General features: G+C 36.8%; 1 protein-coding gene across 1 annotated transcript in view; it reads left to right on the top strand.

Moving 5' to 3' along the window:
• Nucleotides 1–16,302, top strand: part of LOC144016545 (calcium-dependent secretion activator 2-like) — an 81,747-nt gene that overhangs the window by 4,895 nt on the left and 60,550 nt on the right. The window contains exons 2-5 of the mRNA XM_077517796.1: nucleotides 5,675–5,788; nucleotides 13,031–13,387; nucleotides 14,357–14,437; nucleotides 15,187–15,423. Of these exons, the coding sequence (XP_077373922.1) occupies nucleotides 5,675–5,788; nucleotides 13,031–13,387; nucleotides 14,357–14,437; nucleotides 15,187–15,423 (789 nt within the window). The remainder of the gene's footprint in view (nucleotides 1–5,674; nucleotides 5,789–13,030; nucleotides 13,388–14,356; nucleotides 14,438–15,186; nucleotides 15,424–16,302) is intronic.

Genomic DNA, 16,302 nt, shown 5'->3' with positions numbered 1-16,302 from the left:
GTATATTTTTTGCCTCCCTCCCACACGTGAAGCGCGTTTTTGCATCCGGCTCTCAACAAGTATGAAAAAGAGAGCAAGCAAAATGAGCGGTGGCTTAACGAGCCGTCAATCACGGCTGTCGGCGATTTGTTGACGCGTGCCGTTTGTCTGGCGGTGGCCCTCCACTCGGGTCGTCGGCTTTTGTTTGAAAACAAAAAAACGGCGCTTTCATTTCCTCTTGCGTCCCTCGAGCCAAAAAAGGAAAGAAAAGAAATAAGACAAAATACTGTGAAGACGATTGCTTCTGTCTTAACACGTTAAAAAAAACATAACTCATGTTTTGTAATTTTTTTGTAAGTTTTCATGTTATTGCAGCATTTTTTCTTAAAAAAAAGATTTCTTATAATATTTCAATTTTATTTGTCATAAGTCTTCTTATTTTTCTGTTTTCTAGCATCAACACATTATAAAAAAAAATAGAAATAAAACTTCTTATTGTGTGAGGACACAAATGTTGAAGAGTGGAATGTTGATGTGCATGACTTGTTTTATTTTTTATTTTTTTTGCCATCTTCATCCATGAGAAATGAGGTCCTGATGGTCGTCCGCATGGATGCGTCACGGTGTGGTGACCTTTGGATTTGTTTTATTTTTTGCACCGAGCTCGCAGGAAAGCTTTCAAGTCAGCGTGTCGGCCATCTTGCGCTTCGGCTCGGTTTTCTGCATGACGTCACTTGACGTGTCGCTTCTTCTACTGACAAGAAACTTTTGTTGTTATGGACAGCAGTTCTTCTTCTTCTTCTGCTCCTTCTTCTCCTTCTCCTCCTTCTTCTTCTTTTTCTTCTCCTTCTTTTTCTTCTCCTTCTTCTTCTTCTCCTTCTTCACCTTCTTCTCCTTCTCCTCCTCCTCCTCCTCCTTCTTCTTCTGCTCCTTCTTCTTCTGCTCCTTCTTCTTCTTCTGCTCCTTCTTCTTCTTCTGCTCCTTCTTCACCTTCTTCTCCTTCTCCTCCTTTCTTTTTCTTCTCCTTCTTTTTCTTCTTCTTCTGCTTCTTCTTCTTCTCCTTCTTTTTCTTCTTCTTCTGCTCCTTCTTCTTCTTCTGCTCCTTCTTCTTCTTCTGCTCCTTCTTCTTCTTCTGCTCCTTCTTCTTCTTCTGCTCCTTCTTCTTCTTCTGCTCCTTCTTCTTCTTCTGCTCCTTCTTCTTCTTCTGCTCCTTCTTCTTCTTCTGCTCCTTCTTCTCCTTCTCCTCCTTCTTCTCCTTCTCCTCCTTCTTTTTCTTCTCCTTCTTCTCCTTCTCCTCCTTCTTCTTTTTCTTCTCCTTCTCTTCTTCTTCTGCTTCTTCTTCTGCTCCTTCTTCTTCTTCTGCTCCTTCTTCTCCTTCTCCTCCTTCTTCTCCTTCTCCTCCTCCTTCTTCTTCTTCTTCTTCTCCTTCTTCTTCTTCTCCTTCTTCACCTTCTTCTTTTTCTTCTCCTTCTCTTCTTTTTCTTCTCCTCCTCTTCCACCTCCTCCTGCTTCCCCTCCTTCGCTTTTTTTATCCTGCTTCTTCTTCTTCTTCTTCTTCTTCTACTTCTACTTCTATTAAAGCTTTTCAAGCTATTAAAGCTTCTATTCTCAATATGATCAATATGTCATATCTCCAACAAAAATCCGATGTGTTATTTCTCGTAATCGTAAACATGGAGTGTCTTGTTGTTATGGGCAATTTCTTGTCATCACCAACATTGAATGTCTTATTGTTATGGACACTGGTAACTTTTTATATTTTTTATTTTTATTTTTTAAAGCTTCTATTCTCTTGTAGGTCAATATGTCATATCAGCGACAAAAATCCGATGTGTTATTTCTCGTAATTGTAAACATGGAATGTCTTCTTGTTCTAGACAGCAGGTTGGAGTTGTTTTGACATTTTCAATGATGTTAAGTATGTGAGTGTTCAGTTAATAACAAGCTTTGGCGCGGCGACTCTTTCTACGTGCTGCTGCTGTGAAGGAATTGTTTACTTCCTTGGCATCGGATTATCGTTAATGCTTTGAAGCTTCAACCTCTCTCTATATATTGTGTGTGTGCGTATATTGTAAAGGCAACACATTTAGTGCCGACTTTGGTGTTGGAGGGACATTGTCTTCGGGGTTTGTCATGGCTGCTTCTGCTCTTTGCTGATAAAACGCCCACACGCGCGCGTACGTGCACACACGCGCGCGCTGGTTTTCGCCATCTGCAAGTTTATGATGCGGAGCGAACGATCCTCCTGCCGAGGATGCCGATCTTCCTCCCGGTTAGTAAAAGTCTGGAACGACCAGGAAGTCTTCTTGTTGTTGTTGTCGCTTCTAAGCGGAGGCGGCGGAAATCCCGCCAGTTTTATTGGCGTCTCAATAAATATTTATTAAGGCGGACAGTCGCTGTCGTCGGGCGGAATCCTCGTATCTCCAAATAGGAAAGCGAAAAAAGACGCGCGCTCAGTTAATCGTTTGTGAAACCAATAACGAACATTTATCAAATTGTCATCAAATCACAAAAGGACTAAATTTGGACTTTGAAGGGTTTGGCCCAATGCCAGCTGCATATTTTTTTATTTTTTTTTTATTTTATTTTTTTTTATAAAAGTTGTGAAAATTCTTAACATTTAAGTATCCTAATAATAACACTCAACAAATGTGAAATTAAACAAGTAAATGTTAAATTACTATGTACATACAGAATAAAAATCTCTTAATCTTTCTGAATTGCTGAAAATGAAGATTTTTTTTATTTTTTTAATTTATTTATTTACTGTAAGACATACAAACTTGGCAACAATCAAATGTTTTTACAATTCAGATCAGCAACTGCCAAGGCAACAGTAGTTCACACAAAAAAAAATTCCAAAGAATCAAATATAAAATGTACATATACAATTATAAATTACACACACAAAAAGAAAAATAAAATAAAATCTAAATGACATTACAAAAATGAAATCATGACATTCAGCTCAACACCAAAGGTAATTTTATCCAAAACATTTTATGTATCATTTGCACTTTATGCCTTTCAATCAATTGTAAAGATTTAATATACATAATTACCAAATCCGTTTACAAAATTTTGAAAAACGGGGTGAGATTTTTGAAACTTTTTCTTGTGAATGAAGAATTTGGACGGTTGGACTTGTTGAGTTCTTCAATGTGTCCTTCTTGAAGCTGCAGTTTGCAACCATTTTTGTCATTACCGCCCCCTACAGGACCGGAGAGTGTCGCTACGGCTTTGTTCAGGAATCGGGAAAGTTTTTTTTCCTTTTATTTTTTATTATTATTATTTTATCCCCTTGGCGGAGGTTTTTGCGCTCTGCTCAGTGACGAGTTTTCACGTCCGACTTTGTGACGGGGTTCAGATCTAATAAAAGACTTTGGACTCGACACAGTTGACTAAATGGTGGCGAGGTGACCGCAAGGCGAGGGGGGCTCTTTCTATTTTTATCTCCCTGATTCTCAAGTCAGAGCTGTCATCGTTGTTTCTCCGCTCTGCTCGAGCCTTCTTCATCTTCCTCTTCAATCGCATTCCCTCCTTCCTTGTTGTCACCCACTTGAGGCTTTTTTGATGACGACGACACGCACTTCCTGTTTTCAAAAATCTGTGGCCAAAGTCAGCAAACCTTTTCCTGGTTTGCCGGCAGAGACCAACAATACCAGGAAATGGCTGACTAAGCGAAATGTCCGCTCTTGACGTCTGGCAAATGTTTTTCTTTTGGATTTGGACATTTTGCGGGTGTTGAAAGATGGCTGACAATGTTTTGAAAATCATTTCATTTTATGGCATGTTTTTTTTTTTTTGTTTTTCTTTGGAAAAATATGGTCCAAGTCTTGATTTTAAAAGGAGGTGGTTCTCGCTTGAGTCAATTCCAGAAAGCCTCTCGAGTGTTGTGACGCACACGCACGAGTCGGATGCCGTCGACGCGTATCGACGTGCGATTGCGTGAGGCGCTGGTGTCCCCGATAACGGATCACGTCTTCCTCGCGGAAGGAAGGAGCAGCTCAAATTGAAGCCTCGCAGCATCAACAAACGCGAGCGCGCGCACACGCATCTCGGTTCGGCGCTGCTGCGCATGACATACGAAATTATTGACATCCATTTTGTGTTACTTGAGAGAATTTTGACCAAGGTTATTTTGTGTCTTTCGGCCCGCCGACAAAATGCAAGTTTATCACTCAAGATGTTTGTTTTTAGCAATTTTAGCAACATGCTAACAACACAGCTGTGAACAAAGAGATCGTTTACAAACATTTCGAAAGTTGGGTATCGTTTATTCTCGAGCTGTAAAAAAAAAAAAAAAAAAAAAAAAAAAAAAAAAAAAAAAAAGAGCCATTAATTGATAAGTTGTGTTTTATGCATGTTTAAAAAAAAAAAAAAAACGATTCACAGATGAATCAATTATCACAATAAAGATCAATTGCAACCAGGGTTATTATAGTTTTAGTTTGTTGTGATTTAGTTTTGAGTTTTTTTTTTTTTTAAGTTTAGTGAGTTTTAGTTCTAGTTTTTTTAGTTTTCATTTTTTTATTTTATTTTGTTCATGAAATTTTTTTAATTCTAGCTTTAGTTTTTTTCGTTTTCGTTTTGTATTTTATTTCGTTTGAGTTTTTTTTTTTAATTTTAGTTTTACTTTTTCGTTATTTTTCGTTCTTATTTTATTTTGTCCGAAGTTTTTTTGAATTTTAGTTTTAGTTTTCCGTTAGTTTTCGTTTATTTTATTTTGTTGACTGATGATTTTTTTTATTTTTTTATTTTAGCTTTAATATTTTTGTTTTCATTTTTTAAAATTTTGTTCACGAAATTTTGAATTTGTTTTTTCATTAGTTTTTTTTTTTTTAATTTGATTTCGTTAGCCGAATTTTTTTATTTTTTATTTTTTTTCCATTTTTGTTTTAGTTAGACTAAAATCACCTTGGTTGCAACCCTGTGCAAATCTTCAATTTTGTTTTCCGGCCACATCAGCGGGACATTTTATCCAAGTTGGAAAATAAGAGCAAATGAAGAAATTCTGAAGCTGCTTCGATGACACGACGTAGGTGGATCTTAATTTGGCCATATGGACTTCTCTTATTTTTTTTTTTTTTGATGCCTCAATGTTGACTCACTTCCTCCCAGTGGGCTTTGGATGCTTGCGAGAGGCGACGAGCTGCAAAAAAAAAAAAAAAAAAAGCACTTTTCACGGTGTCACGGTTGCAAGCAGGAGAAGAATGTTTTCATTTTGCTGGCTGGCGGCGGCGGCGGCGGCGTCTCATACATATGCAGAAACGGCAGCGGCCTCACAGCTGATTGATGACCGTTCATTTCGTTTTCCACTTTTGTCAATATTTCTTGTATCCGGCGCCGGCAGCCGTCAATTGACGAGTGCGTGCGTGTGCCGGGAGTGGATGGATGGTTGTGGATTAAAACAAAAACATACATGATCAAGCTCTACCAGCCTTTTTTTTTTTTTTTAATAAAGAAAAATAATGCTGGTGAATCAATGATCAAATATAGTTGTCGATTTAACTTGCTAATCAATTAGTTTAGTGTCATTACTGTCCGTGTACTGTAGTATTTATGTGTTGGAAGTTTGCCTTTAAGGGGCGTGGCCTGACAAATGGGGCTGAAGCAGTTTCAGAATTTGATATTCTAATGATCAATTCATCTGATTAAAAAAGGATTTAGCATCTTTAAACATGTTCATGTGCAGGTGAACAAGCAGCAGCTGCAGGCGATCAAGGAGCGTTTCCTGGCCTTCCTCAACGGGGAAACGCAGATCATGGCCGACGAAGCCTTCTGCAACGCCGTGAGGAGCTACTACGAGGTACGGGCGGACGCCCGCGGACGCTTTTTGCATTCCAAAAAAAAAAAAGAAAAAAAAAAAGTCGCTTGTATCAGGAACAGACGTGAGGAAGGCGCACGGGCCGAGACCAATCTTGTGTGCCAAAAAGGAGACCACGTGCGTTCTGGAGCCATCACTCACATCATTTAACGGACCATTTTCAGACGGTTTCTCTTGTCGTCTTCTACTTCTACTTCTTCTTCTTCTATTACTTCTTCTACTTCTTCTTCTTATATTACATCTTCTACTTCTTCTTCTACTACTACTACTACTTCTACTATTTCTTCTTCTACTACTACTTCTACTATTTCTTCTTCTTCTACTACTACTTCTATTTCTTCTTCTAGTACTATTATTTCTTCTTCTACTACTTCTACTACTTCTTCTACTTCTATTTCTTCTTCTACTATTTCTTCTTCTACTACTTCTTCTACTTCTATTTCTTCTTCTTCTAGTACTTCTATTTCTTCTTCTACTACTTCTTCTATTACTTCTTCTTCTTCTTCTACTTCTACTTCTTCTTCTACTACTACTTCTACTTCTTCTTCTTCTACTACTACTACTTCTACTATTTCTTCTTCTTCTACTACTACTTCTATTTCTTCTTCTAGTACTATTATTTCTTCTTCTACTTCTATTTCTTCTTCTACTACTTCTTCTTCTTCTAGTACTTCTTCTACTATTTCTTCTTCTTCTACTACTACTTCAACTTCTTTCTTTCTCCTACTTTCTTCCTTCTTCTTCTTCTTCTTCTTCTTCCCTCTTCTTCTTCTTCTTCTTTCCTCTTCTTCTTTCCTCCTCTTCTTCTTCTTCTTCTTTCCTCCTCTTCTTCTTTCCTCTTCTTCTTTCCTCCTCTTCTTCTTCTTCTTCTTTCCTCCTCTTCTTCTTTCCTCTTCTTCTTCTTTCCTCCTCTTCTTCTTTCCTCTTCTTCTTCTTCTTCTTTCCTCCTCTTCTTCTTCTTCTTTCCTCCTCTTCTTCTTCTTCTTCTTTCCTCCTCTTCTTCTTCTTCTTCTTTCCTCCTCTTCTTCTTTCCTCTTCTTCTTCTTCTTCTTCTTTCCTCTTTCTTTTTTTCCTTTTTTCTTCTCCAATTTGACCTTGCTCTCTTTAGCGGTGAAAAACAGGATTAAAGATGTTCAACAATCTTCAGCAAAAAACGAGGCCGAGCTTGAAATACTTCCTGCTTTCAAATATAGTGTCAAACCAAATAGTTGTCCGCCATCTAGTGGCTGATAATGGAATTAATTACAGGCATGAAAACTGTAAGGGAGAACAAAACCGTTCTTCTCTGAACAAATAAAATCCAAGAAATAGCGGCACAACGAACCCCAGTAAGTTCATGCATTTACACACGCAAATGTTTCTTTTTCGTGGCTTACTAAACAATTTTTTTTTTTTTTTTTTTTTGTGTCAGAATTTTGAGGCACTCTGGCATTTTTTTGCGGTCACGCAATTTGACAAGACGCCAGGCGGCCGCTTTGACTCGCTGAGCAGACGTCGTAACGGTTGGAGACGGACGGACGGACGGACGGACGTCACATCCTGTTCTATATTCTGCTTCTGCTGGCGCCGGTCGGCATGGCGACCAGCGCCAGAAGGACATTAAGGGCCCGATTAAAGCAAGAGTTTGATATTTGTGGCGAAAAGGCCGACGGCCTGACTGAGGTCAGCTCGGGCTCGCCGTCATCCGCCGCCGTCAGGACTCCCGCATCGCCGACGTCAGCCGACCCCACGTGGGTTGTTTTTTTTTTGTTTTTTTTTATTTGAGTTTTCCTGTATGACACGCAGGAGGTGCGCATCAATTGCGTACCAAATCTTAGCTGCTTGAAAGCGGGTGAAATGTGGCGTGAAGTAATGGGAATCAGATTTAATGGCGCTATTAGCTGCTGCTTTTTGAAATGGAGCTCAGAAGGGGGGATAAAAACAGTCAAAAGATGACGTGATCAAAAGATGGAAACAAGTCGGCTTTCAAAGGAACGGACGCTTTTTCAGCAAAAAAGATCAACCGTCACGTCGTCATTTCGCTTTTGCAGGGAAAATGCTTACTACTACTGTTCATTTGATCCACCATTTTTTTTTTATTTAGTCTCAGTTTTAGTCCAATTTCAGTCACGCTTGTTAGTTTTTATCACAGTTAGTCAGCCTCATCCTGTTTTTATTTCGTCCATTTTTAATCGACTCTAAATCCAGCATTTTAGTCTTTATTGGAGACCAAGAAATGTAATTTTAGTCGTTGAGTTTGACTTTTTTACAAAAACTGTTTTAGTCAGGACCAAGGTTATTTTAGTGAACTAAAACTAACGAAAAAAAAAATTCTATTTTCATTAAAGAAATAAAATAAAAATAAAAACTAACGAAAAAGCTAAAACTAAAATTCAAAAAACAATTTTGTTAACAAAATAAAATAAAAACTAAAGATAATGAAAAGAATTCAAATTAAAAAAACAATTTCATTAAAGAAATAAAATAAAAACGAAAACTACGGAAAAACCTAAAACTAAAATTCAAACACTTTTGTTAACAAAATAAAATAAAAAACGAAAACTAACGGAAAAAAAATATTTAGTTGACGACATAAAATAAAAATGAAAACTAGTGAAAAAAATAAAACAAAAATTCAAAAACCAATTTCGTCAACGAAATATAAACGAAAATAATAAAAAAAAAAAGAAAATTAAGTGAAAGTACATTTATTGTTTACAAAACTAACTATAATTACAGCAAAAATGTCTTTTGTTTTCGTTCTTGGTAATTAATTTAACGCATGAGCCTTTGGGGATGATTTTAAGTCACGTTTTATGGCGATTTATTTTGATATTAACCACCGGAAAAAGGACGTTTGACAGTGTGTCACACAGAAGTGACATCATCTAGCAGCAGCCAATAGAAAGGTTTTATTTCCTGACCAAACAGTGTTTGGGTGGTCAAATATTTTTTTGGCAGCAAAACATAACATCCCTGTTGCCTAATGTGGCGTGTTTTTTTTTGTGGACAAATATTATTTTGATGTGCAAATATTGCATTTGCCTTGGAGGAAGACGTTTGCCGCCCTGGAAAATCCCCCAAATGGTTTTGCCTGCCTGCCGGTGATATTTGAGCGCGGAAGCTTGTCAGCGCCGGAGCGCTAATTGAGCGTTGTAACGCGGCGGGAGTCCAGCCAGCCGCTCGCTTCAGGTGCTTGACATTTGACGAGCCCGCCCGCCCGCCGGCCGGTGGGCAACGGACGCGCTCGCGCTCGCTCTCAAGCTTCTCCGACTGGCAAATAGGTTTCATTTCACTTTCTTTTCAGGCAAAGTGACTCGCGTGATCTCGCGTCTGTCGGCACATGCGAGTCAAGTCGGGAGATGAGATGTTTACAAAGGACGATTTCAAGTCCTCATCAAAACCAACGCACGCAAAAAAAAAAAAAAAAATCAGCTTCCAAGTTAACTAAGCTAGCTGCATATACAATCAGTGAAAAGTTTTTTTTTTTTTTTTTTTTTTTTGAAATCACAAAAAGCTGGCATATGAACAGGGGTGTGTAGACTTTTCTTACAGTCACTGTAGCTTGTTGGGTAATAGGTAAAAAAAAAAAAAAAAAAAAAAAAAAATCTGATTAAATTACTGTCAGATAGTTGTTTGTTAGTAGTAGTGAGCTTGGTTAGTTGGTTAATTTAGTTGGACGACTTGTTGATTAGGTATTGTTTGGTTAGCAAGTCTTTCCGTCGGTTAGTTGTTGAATCACTTTTGATCATTTTATCAGTTAGTTGGATGGTTAATTTGGTAGTAGTTGGTTGCTTAGCTATTTCTTGTGTTTTGGGTAGTTGGATTATTTAGTTGTTGGCTAGTTATTCTATTCGTTAGTTGTTGGTCGGATAGCTAGTGTGGTTCTTTGTTGGTTTAGTTTGCTGGTTGGTTATGTATTTTTTGTTAGACTTTTGTATAGTTGCATAATTTATTCGGGTGGTGTGTTTGGTAATTGGTTGGTTAGTTATTTAATGGTTTATTGGTTAGTAATTGGTAGGAAAGCAGTTTGGTTAGTTGTTGGAAAGTGGTTCAGTTGTTTGGTTTGGAGCTAATTGGCTGCTTACTGGTTAGTCTGTCAAATAGTTGTTTGTTAGAAGTAGTTAGTTGGTTAATTTAGTTGGACAGCCTGTTGGTTAGGAAATGTTTGAATAGCAAGTCTTTCTTAGTTGTTTTGATCATTTTATCAGTTAGTTGGATGGTTGGTTTGGTAGTGGTTGGTTGCTTAGCTATTTCTTGTTTTTTGGGTAGTTGGTTTATTTAGTTTTGGCTAGCTATTCTATTCGTTAGTTGTTGGTAAGATAGCTAGTGTGGTTATTTGTTTGCTGGTTGGTTATGTTTTTTTGTTTTTTGTTCGATTTTTGTACAGTTGCATAATTTGGATGGTGTAATTGGTTGGTTAGTTATTTAATTTATTGGTTAGTTGTTAGATAATCAGTTTGGTTAGTTGTTGGGCAATGGTTCAATTGTTTTTGTTTCTAAGAGTTTTTAGTTCTATTTGTGGTTAATTGCTTAGGTTGGTTGGATTCAGGTAGTGCGTGAATTGGTTGGACTTGTGCTTAATTTGGTAAATGAGGCAATAATTGGTAAAGGAGGAATATGGAATCATGCGGATAATTTCCACCTGCTCCTTTGTTGTCATCTTGGGCAAGCGAGCGGTCTTGTGAGCTTCTTTTCTGACCGTTTTGAAGTCCACCTTGTCGTCGTCGCGCGCGCGTGCGTTCGGTCAGCAGCCGTCACGTCAAACCGCAGCGGGGGACTCGAGTTAACGACAGGCGTCACCGGGCGGCGCTTCACTCATCCGCCGGAATCCTCATTAGCGCCTCGCTCCGGACTCTCGATTTGCGCTTTGCGCAGGAAGGAAGCGGTCCGTCCTCGCTCTGAGTCATCGCCACGCGCGTCACTCCAACTTCCGTCTCCGAGGGCGTTAATTGCGTGTTGGTTAGTGAGCGAATTGGATTGGTGTTTTGCTGGGTAGCGTGTTGGTTAGTTCGGTATCTGGTTTGTTTGTTTGTTGTATGATGTTGATTTGCTTGGTGGTTGGTGAGCGGGTACTTAGTTAGGCAGTTAGTCAGCATGGTGGTTAGTAGTCTGGTTGTTGCTGGATTTCACTTTGCTTGATCTTTCTGTGCTTTGATCTTTCCTCTGGTTCTCCTGACCTTCTGAACGCCTCTGGCAGGACTCTCAAAGAACCGGTTAAGGTGAAGGGTCATGGGATTTTTGGTTAGGTTTCAGGTCAATTAATGAGCACAAATTCGCACGCGAGCACACAAATGTGCACATAAAAAAAAAAAGAGCGATGATGATGATGATATGTTGAATCGGTAAGACTGCCGAATGAGCAATTCTGAGCTAAAAAAACAAACAAACAAAAAAGCACGTTTGTTAGTTTACTAATTGGTTGATTACCAAGGTAATGCAATTGTTGAGTAGCCAGTGTTTTATTTGGGTTGCCTATTGGTTTGTTAGCTAATTAGTTGGTTAGGTTGTTGCTTAGTTAAGTAATTGGGAGATTTATTATTTAAAAAAAAAAAAAAAAGCATGTTGGTTAGTTGACTAATTGGTTGGTTACTAAGGTATCGTGTTTGTTGATTGGCTAGTGTTGTTTTTTTGGGTTGCCTATTGGTTTGTTAGCTAATTGGTTGGTTAGGTTGTTGCATAGTTAAGTAATTGGGTGATTTTCATTATTATGATTATTTTATTTTTTTTATTTTTTTTAAAGCATGTTGTTCAGTTGACTGGTTGGTTACTAAGGTAACGTGTTTGTTGATTGGCTAGTGTGTTATTTGAGTTGCCTATTGGTTTGTTAGCTCATTGGTTGGTTAGGTTGTTGCTTAGTTAAGTAATCGGGTGTTTTGTAGTTGGTGAGTTAGCTTGGTAGTAAATGTATTCCACCTGCTTGCAAGCTTGTTACCTCCACCAAGGAGCTTTTGTTCTCATTGACCTGCTCTTGTTTTTTTGTTTTTTTTAATCTTTAACGAGGTTTTTAAGGCGGCGCTTTTTCAGATCGACTTTTCTGTGGCCAAGACGAAGTCTGGTGGCGCGCGATCGCACTTCTATGTTGCCGAGGAGGGCGGCGATGTTAGCGGTTAGCGTTAGCGCCCCCTTTTAATTTGCTGCCTCGCTCTGCTGGCGTGTAAATAATTGAGTGGGATTTTAAAGGGCAATTAAAAGGAGCAGCGGGAAAGGGGAGGGAGGCGTTCAAGATCAAGAACGGCTGACAAACGAGTTTCACAAGAATATACTTGTAACCTCAATCTGCCAAAATGTTGCAATTTTTTTTTTATTGGATGTAATCCTATGAGAATAAAGTTATAAATTTATAAGAATAATATAATTTTTTTTTTCCAAAAAAATATTAAAAAATACTAGACTGTAGTTTTTGTTTCATGAGATTATTTTAATTTTACTACTTTTTCAAGGCCAAAAAAAAAAGACAAAATATTCCAGGAATTATGTTAGCAAAAATAAGTTGTTTTTTTAAAAAAAATTATGATTTTTTATTTTTTATTTTTTTGGTCCAGTTCTAACTTAATTTTGTTGCTTATTTTGTGGTGTAATTTCACTTTGGGCCCCTAGTGGCAATACAGTACAAGTTCATTTTTTTTAGGGAAAAACAAGCTTCACAAGAATATCCTTGTAACCTGAATATGCAAAAATGTTGCGATTTTTAGGGAAAAAAATTGTATTTCTATGAAAATAAAGTTATAGATTTGAGAATGTTTTTTGTTTTGTTTTTTTAAGAAAAAGCTGAAAAAATACAAGGCAATAGTTTTTGTTTTATGAGAATATTTTAATTTCACTACTTTTTAAAGCAAAAAAAAAAACCCCGACAAAATATTCCAGGAATTATGTTAGCAAAAATAAAATAGTATTTTTTTTTTGTTTTACTTTAAAAGCACCCTAGTCTTTCAAGAATACGGTTGTATAATTTTACGAGAATACAGTATATATGAAAGCCCCCTGGTCCTGTTATTTCAAAGATTTTTTTTTTTTGTCCAGTTCTAACTTAATTTTGTTGCCTATTTTGTGGTGTAATTCCACTTTTGGCCACTTAGTGGCAGCACAGTGTTGTGTATAAAACTGTCAATTGTAAATAAAAAGTTATTTTCCAAAAATGAAGCAAGTTTTTCAAAAGCAAAAAAGGTGCAAGTATATGATTTTTATTTTATTTTATTTTTTTTATGATAACAATATATATATTTTTTTTTTGCGCGCGCGCAGGGCTTCGTGAAGAGCGATCGCGTGTCGCGCATGGTGCAGAGCGGCAGCTGCTCGTCCAGCGACTTCCGCGAGGTGTTCAAGAAGAACATCGAGCGGCGCGTTCGCAGCCTCCCCGAAATGGACGGCCTGAGCAAGGAGACGGTGCTGACCTCCTGGATGGCCAAGTACGACGCCATCTACAGGGGGGACGAGGACGCGCGGCGGCGCCAGAACCAGCAGCAGCAGCAGCCGTCGCAGCGGCCGCACTTGGGCGCCGTTTCCGAGCTGATCCTCAGCAAGGAGCAACTCTACCAGATGTTCCAGAACATCCTGGGGGTCCGCAAGTTTGAGCACCAGATGCTCTACAACGCCTGCCAGGTCAGATGCTCACCTTTTCTTAAAATTTTTATTTTATTTATTTATTTTAAATTGCAACTGTTGAGGAGAAAAATAGATGTCAGGACAATAGTTGAATGGAAATAACTGCATGACATTCTCATGAGAGAAAAGTCATATTTTTACAGGGGAAATAAATTGTCATCGTTGGAGCTTGTTTTTTATAATTAGAATTATATTTATCATGTATAATAATTATATCTTATAAAAATAATAATATATATATAATTAAAAAAATACATAAATATAATTATAATATAATATAATTATAATATAACATTTTAAGTAAAATTTAATTTAATCCAATTTAAATAATTAATATTAATATATTATTGATATAATTATAATACTATCTATCTCTTATCTATCTAATTTAATACTATCTTTCTACAGAGGAAATAAATTGTCATATTTGGAGCTTATTTTTATAATTATCATATATAATAATTATCACATCAATAAAATATAATATAATTATAGTATTAATATTACATTGTAAAATAAAATGTAACTAATTATTTTATTTTTTATTTTTTTCGAGAGAATACAGAAGGCTTTGATGCAGCCTCTTAACTGAAGAGGTGGCTTCAAGCAATGGTAGTTGTTCCAAAAACGACCAGCAGGTGGCCAGGGCCATGTTGCAACAAGCTGTGTTTGATAGTGTTATCACCAGGGATGTGAATAATGATTAAAATTTGCTATATTCTCATGCTAATTGCTGCAAAACAGAAACAGATAGAAATATATATTTTTTTTTTTTTTTTGATGAAAGAAGAGACTCTAATTTTTCTTTTGGTAGGTTCCATGTTTTTATAGCAATAGAACACAATATTCTGTGGGGCTTTCAAAATTGGTCCAAATCCAGAGTCACTTCTTTTCTCAGATGGGTTTAGAATTGATTAGCCAGCAAAAAAAAAAAAAGTTGTTCTTATTTTATTTTTTCTCTTGCAGCTGGACAACGTGGATGAGCAGGCGGCGCAGATCCGCCGAGAGCTGGACGGACGATTGCAACTGGTGGAAACAATGGCCAGGGTGAGATGCTAGTTTTCATTTTGATTTCGTTAACGAAATTGTTTTTAGTTTTTTCGTTAGCTTTTGTTTTTATTTTATTTTGTTAAAGAAATTTTTTTTTAATTTTAATTTTAGCTTTTTCGTTAGTTTTTGTTTTTATTTTATTTTGTTAAAGAATTTTTTTATTTTAATTTTAGCTTTTTCGTTAGTTTTCATTTGTATTTTATTTCGTTATTTTTTCCAGTTTTAATTTTTTGTTTTCATTATTTTATTTCATTAATGATTTTTTTGTTTGTGTTTTCTTTAGTTTTCGTTTTTATTTTATTTCGATAAAGGAAGTTTTTTTTTTTTTATTTTAGTTTTAGATTTTTCGTTAGCTTTTGTTTTTACTTTATTTTGTTCACGAAATTGTTTATTTTAGTTTTCGTTTTTTTTGTAATTTGTTTTTATTTTATTTTAACGAAATCGTTTTTTTTTTAGTTGTTTTTTTTAGTTTTAGTTTTTAAAAAACATTGTTTATTTTATTTTGCTCATGAATTTTTATTTTGTGTGCGAAATTGTTTTTTAGGGTTTTTTTTTTTTCCCCTTACTTTTGGTGAACTAAAATAACCTGTATCATAACAGGACACTCAAAAAAAAAGTCTCAAGGACCCAAACCCCAAAAGTGAACGCAATGTCGGCCATTTTGGTTCGAAGAGGACATTTTGTCCTGTAAAATTCACATTTATATATTTTTTTGGTTTGACATTCCTGTTTGAAATGCGAAACAGGAGCGGCGGTTCCCCAAGCTGGCGTCGGCCGACACGGACGGCGCGTACGCCGACGAGTTGCGCTCGTCCATCAACCTGCTGATGGGCAACCTGGAGAGTCTGCCCGTGTCCAAAGGGGGAGGAGCCGACTTGAAGCAGAAGCTGAAGCGCTCCGCCGTCAACAACTCCTTCCTGGACCTCGGCGACGACGTGGACGTCCTGTCCAAGTCGGACGTCTCGCTCTCCTTCACGCTGGAGGTCAGGGGACTTCAAACGCAAACTTTTGCTCGTCCCGAACCTTCATTTCACTTCTTCAAGACTCGGCAAAAAAAAATCCAACAGATTAGCTCCGTGTATTTGCTTGTTACATCAAACGAGAGATCCACCAAAAGGTTTTTGCTCATTTTCAGCCACTCGTCATTCAAACCACAAACTTGTCGACAGGAATGTTTGGAAAATAATTTAAAAAAATAATTTGTGGATGCATCTATAATGTACGATGGACACGTATAAATATATATATATATTTTTTTTAGATGGCGGGGGTAATATGCTGATAATTTTTTTTTTACAATTAATTAACTAAGAATATATTGAGTTGGCTTATTTTGCTGCATGAAAAAAATGTCATTCTTTCATGAGATAATAAAAAATGTCATTTCTTTAGGTACGTTAAATATCGCAATGATATTGATACCGCTATATTCAGCAACTATATTGCACGATTTTCCGATATCATGCGGCCCGACTTAATGTGAGAAGAAAATTGCAATTATGCCATCGAGTGGCATCAAAATGACCTCAACACAAATCAATATCACACCCGTTTTCTTTTTGGTTTTTTTTTTGCAGTACATTTTTTTTAATTTTTACTCAATTGTATGAATTATTATGAAATGACTAAAAGATGCAGCCATATTTCTATTTGTTCATTTTTTCCTATTTTTTTAACAAGAGTATGAAAACTTGTAAAAATGTTATTGCACATTTTAAAGAGAAATAAAATGTGTGATTAATCATGAGTTAACTATTGAAGGCATGCAATTAATTCCGATTAAAAAATGTAAATGCGTGACGCCCCTAATCTAAATACAAAACCAGAACAACACAAGAACCCAAAACACGGCCACAACAAGT

This window comes from Festucalex cinctus, chromosome 3, assembly GCF_051991245.1.
Source record: "Festucalex cinctus isolate MCC-2025b chromosome 3, RoL_Fcin_1.0, whole genome shotgun sequence".
Lineage (NCBI taxonomy): Eukaryota > Metazoa > Chordata > Actinopteri > Syngnathiformes > Syngnathidae > Festucalex > Festucalex cinctus.
The sequence above is the reverse complement of the archived record's forward strand: the minus strand, read 5'-3'. Positions and strand labels throughout refer to the sequence as shown.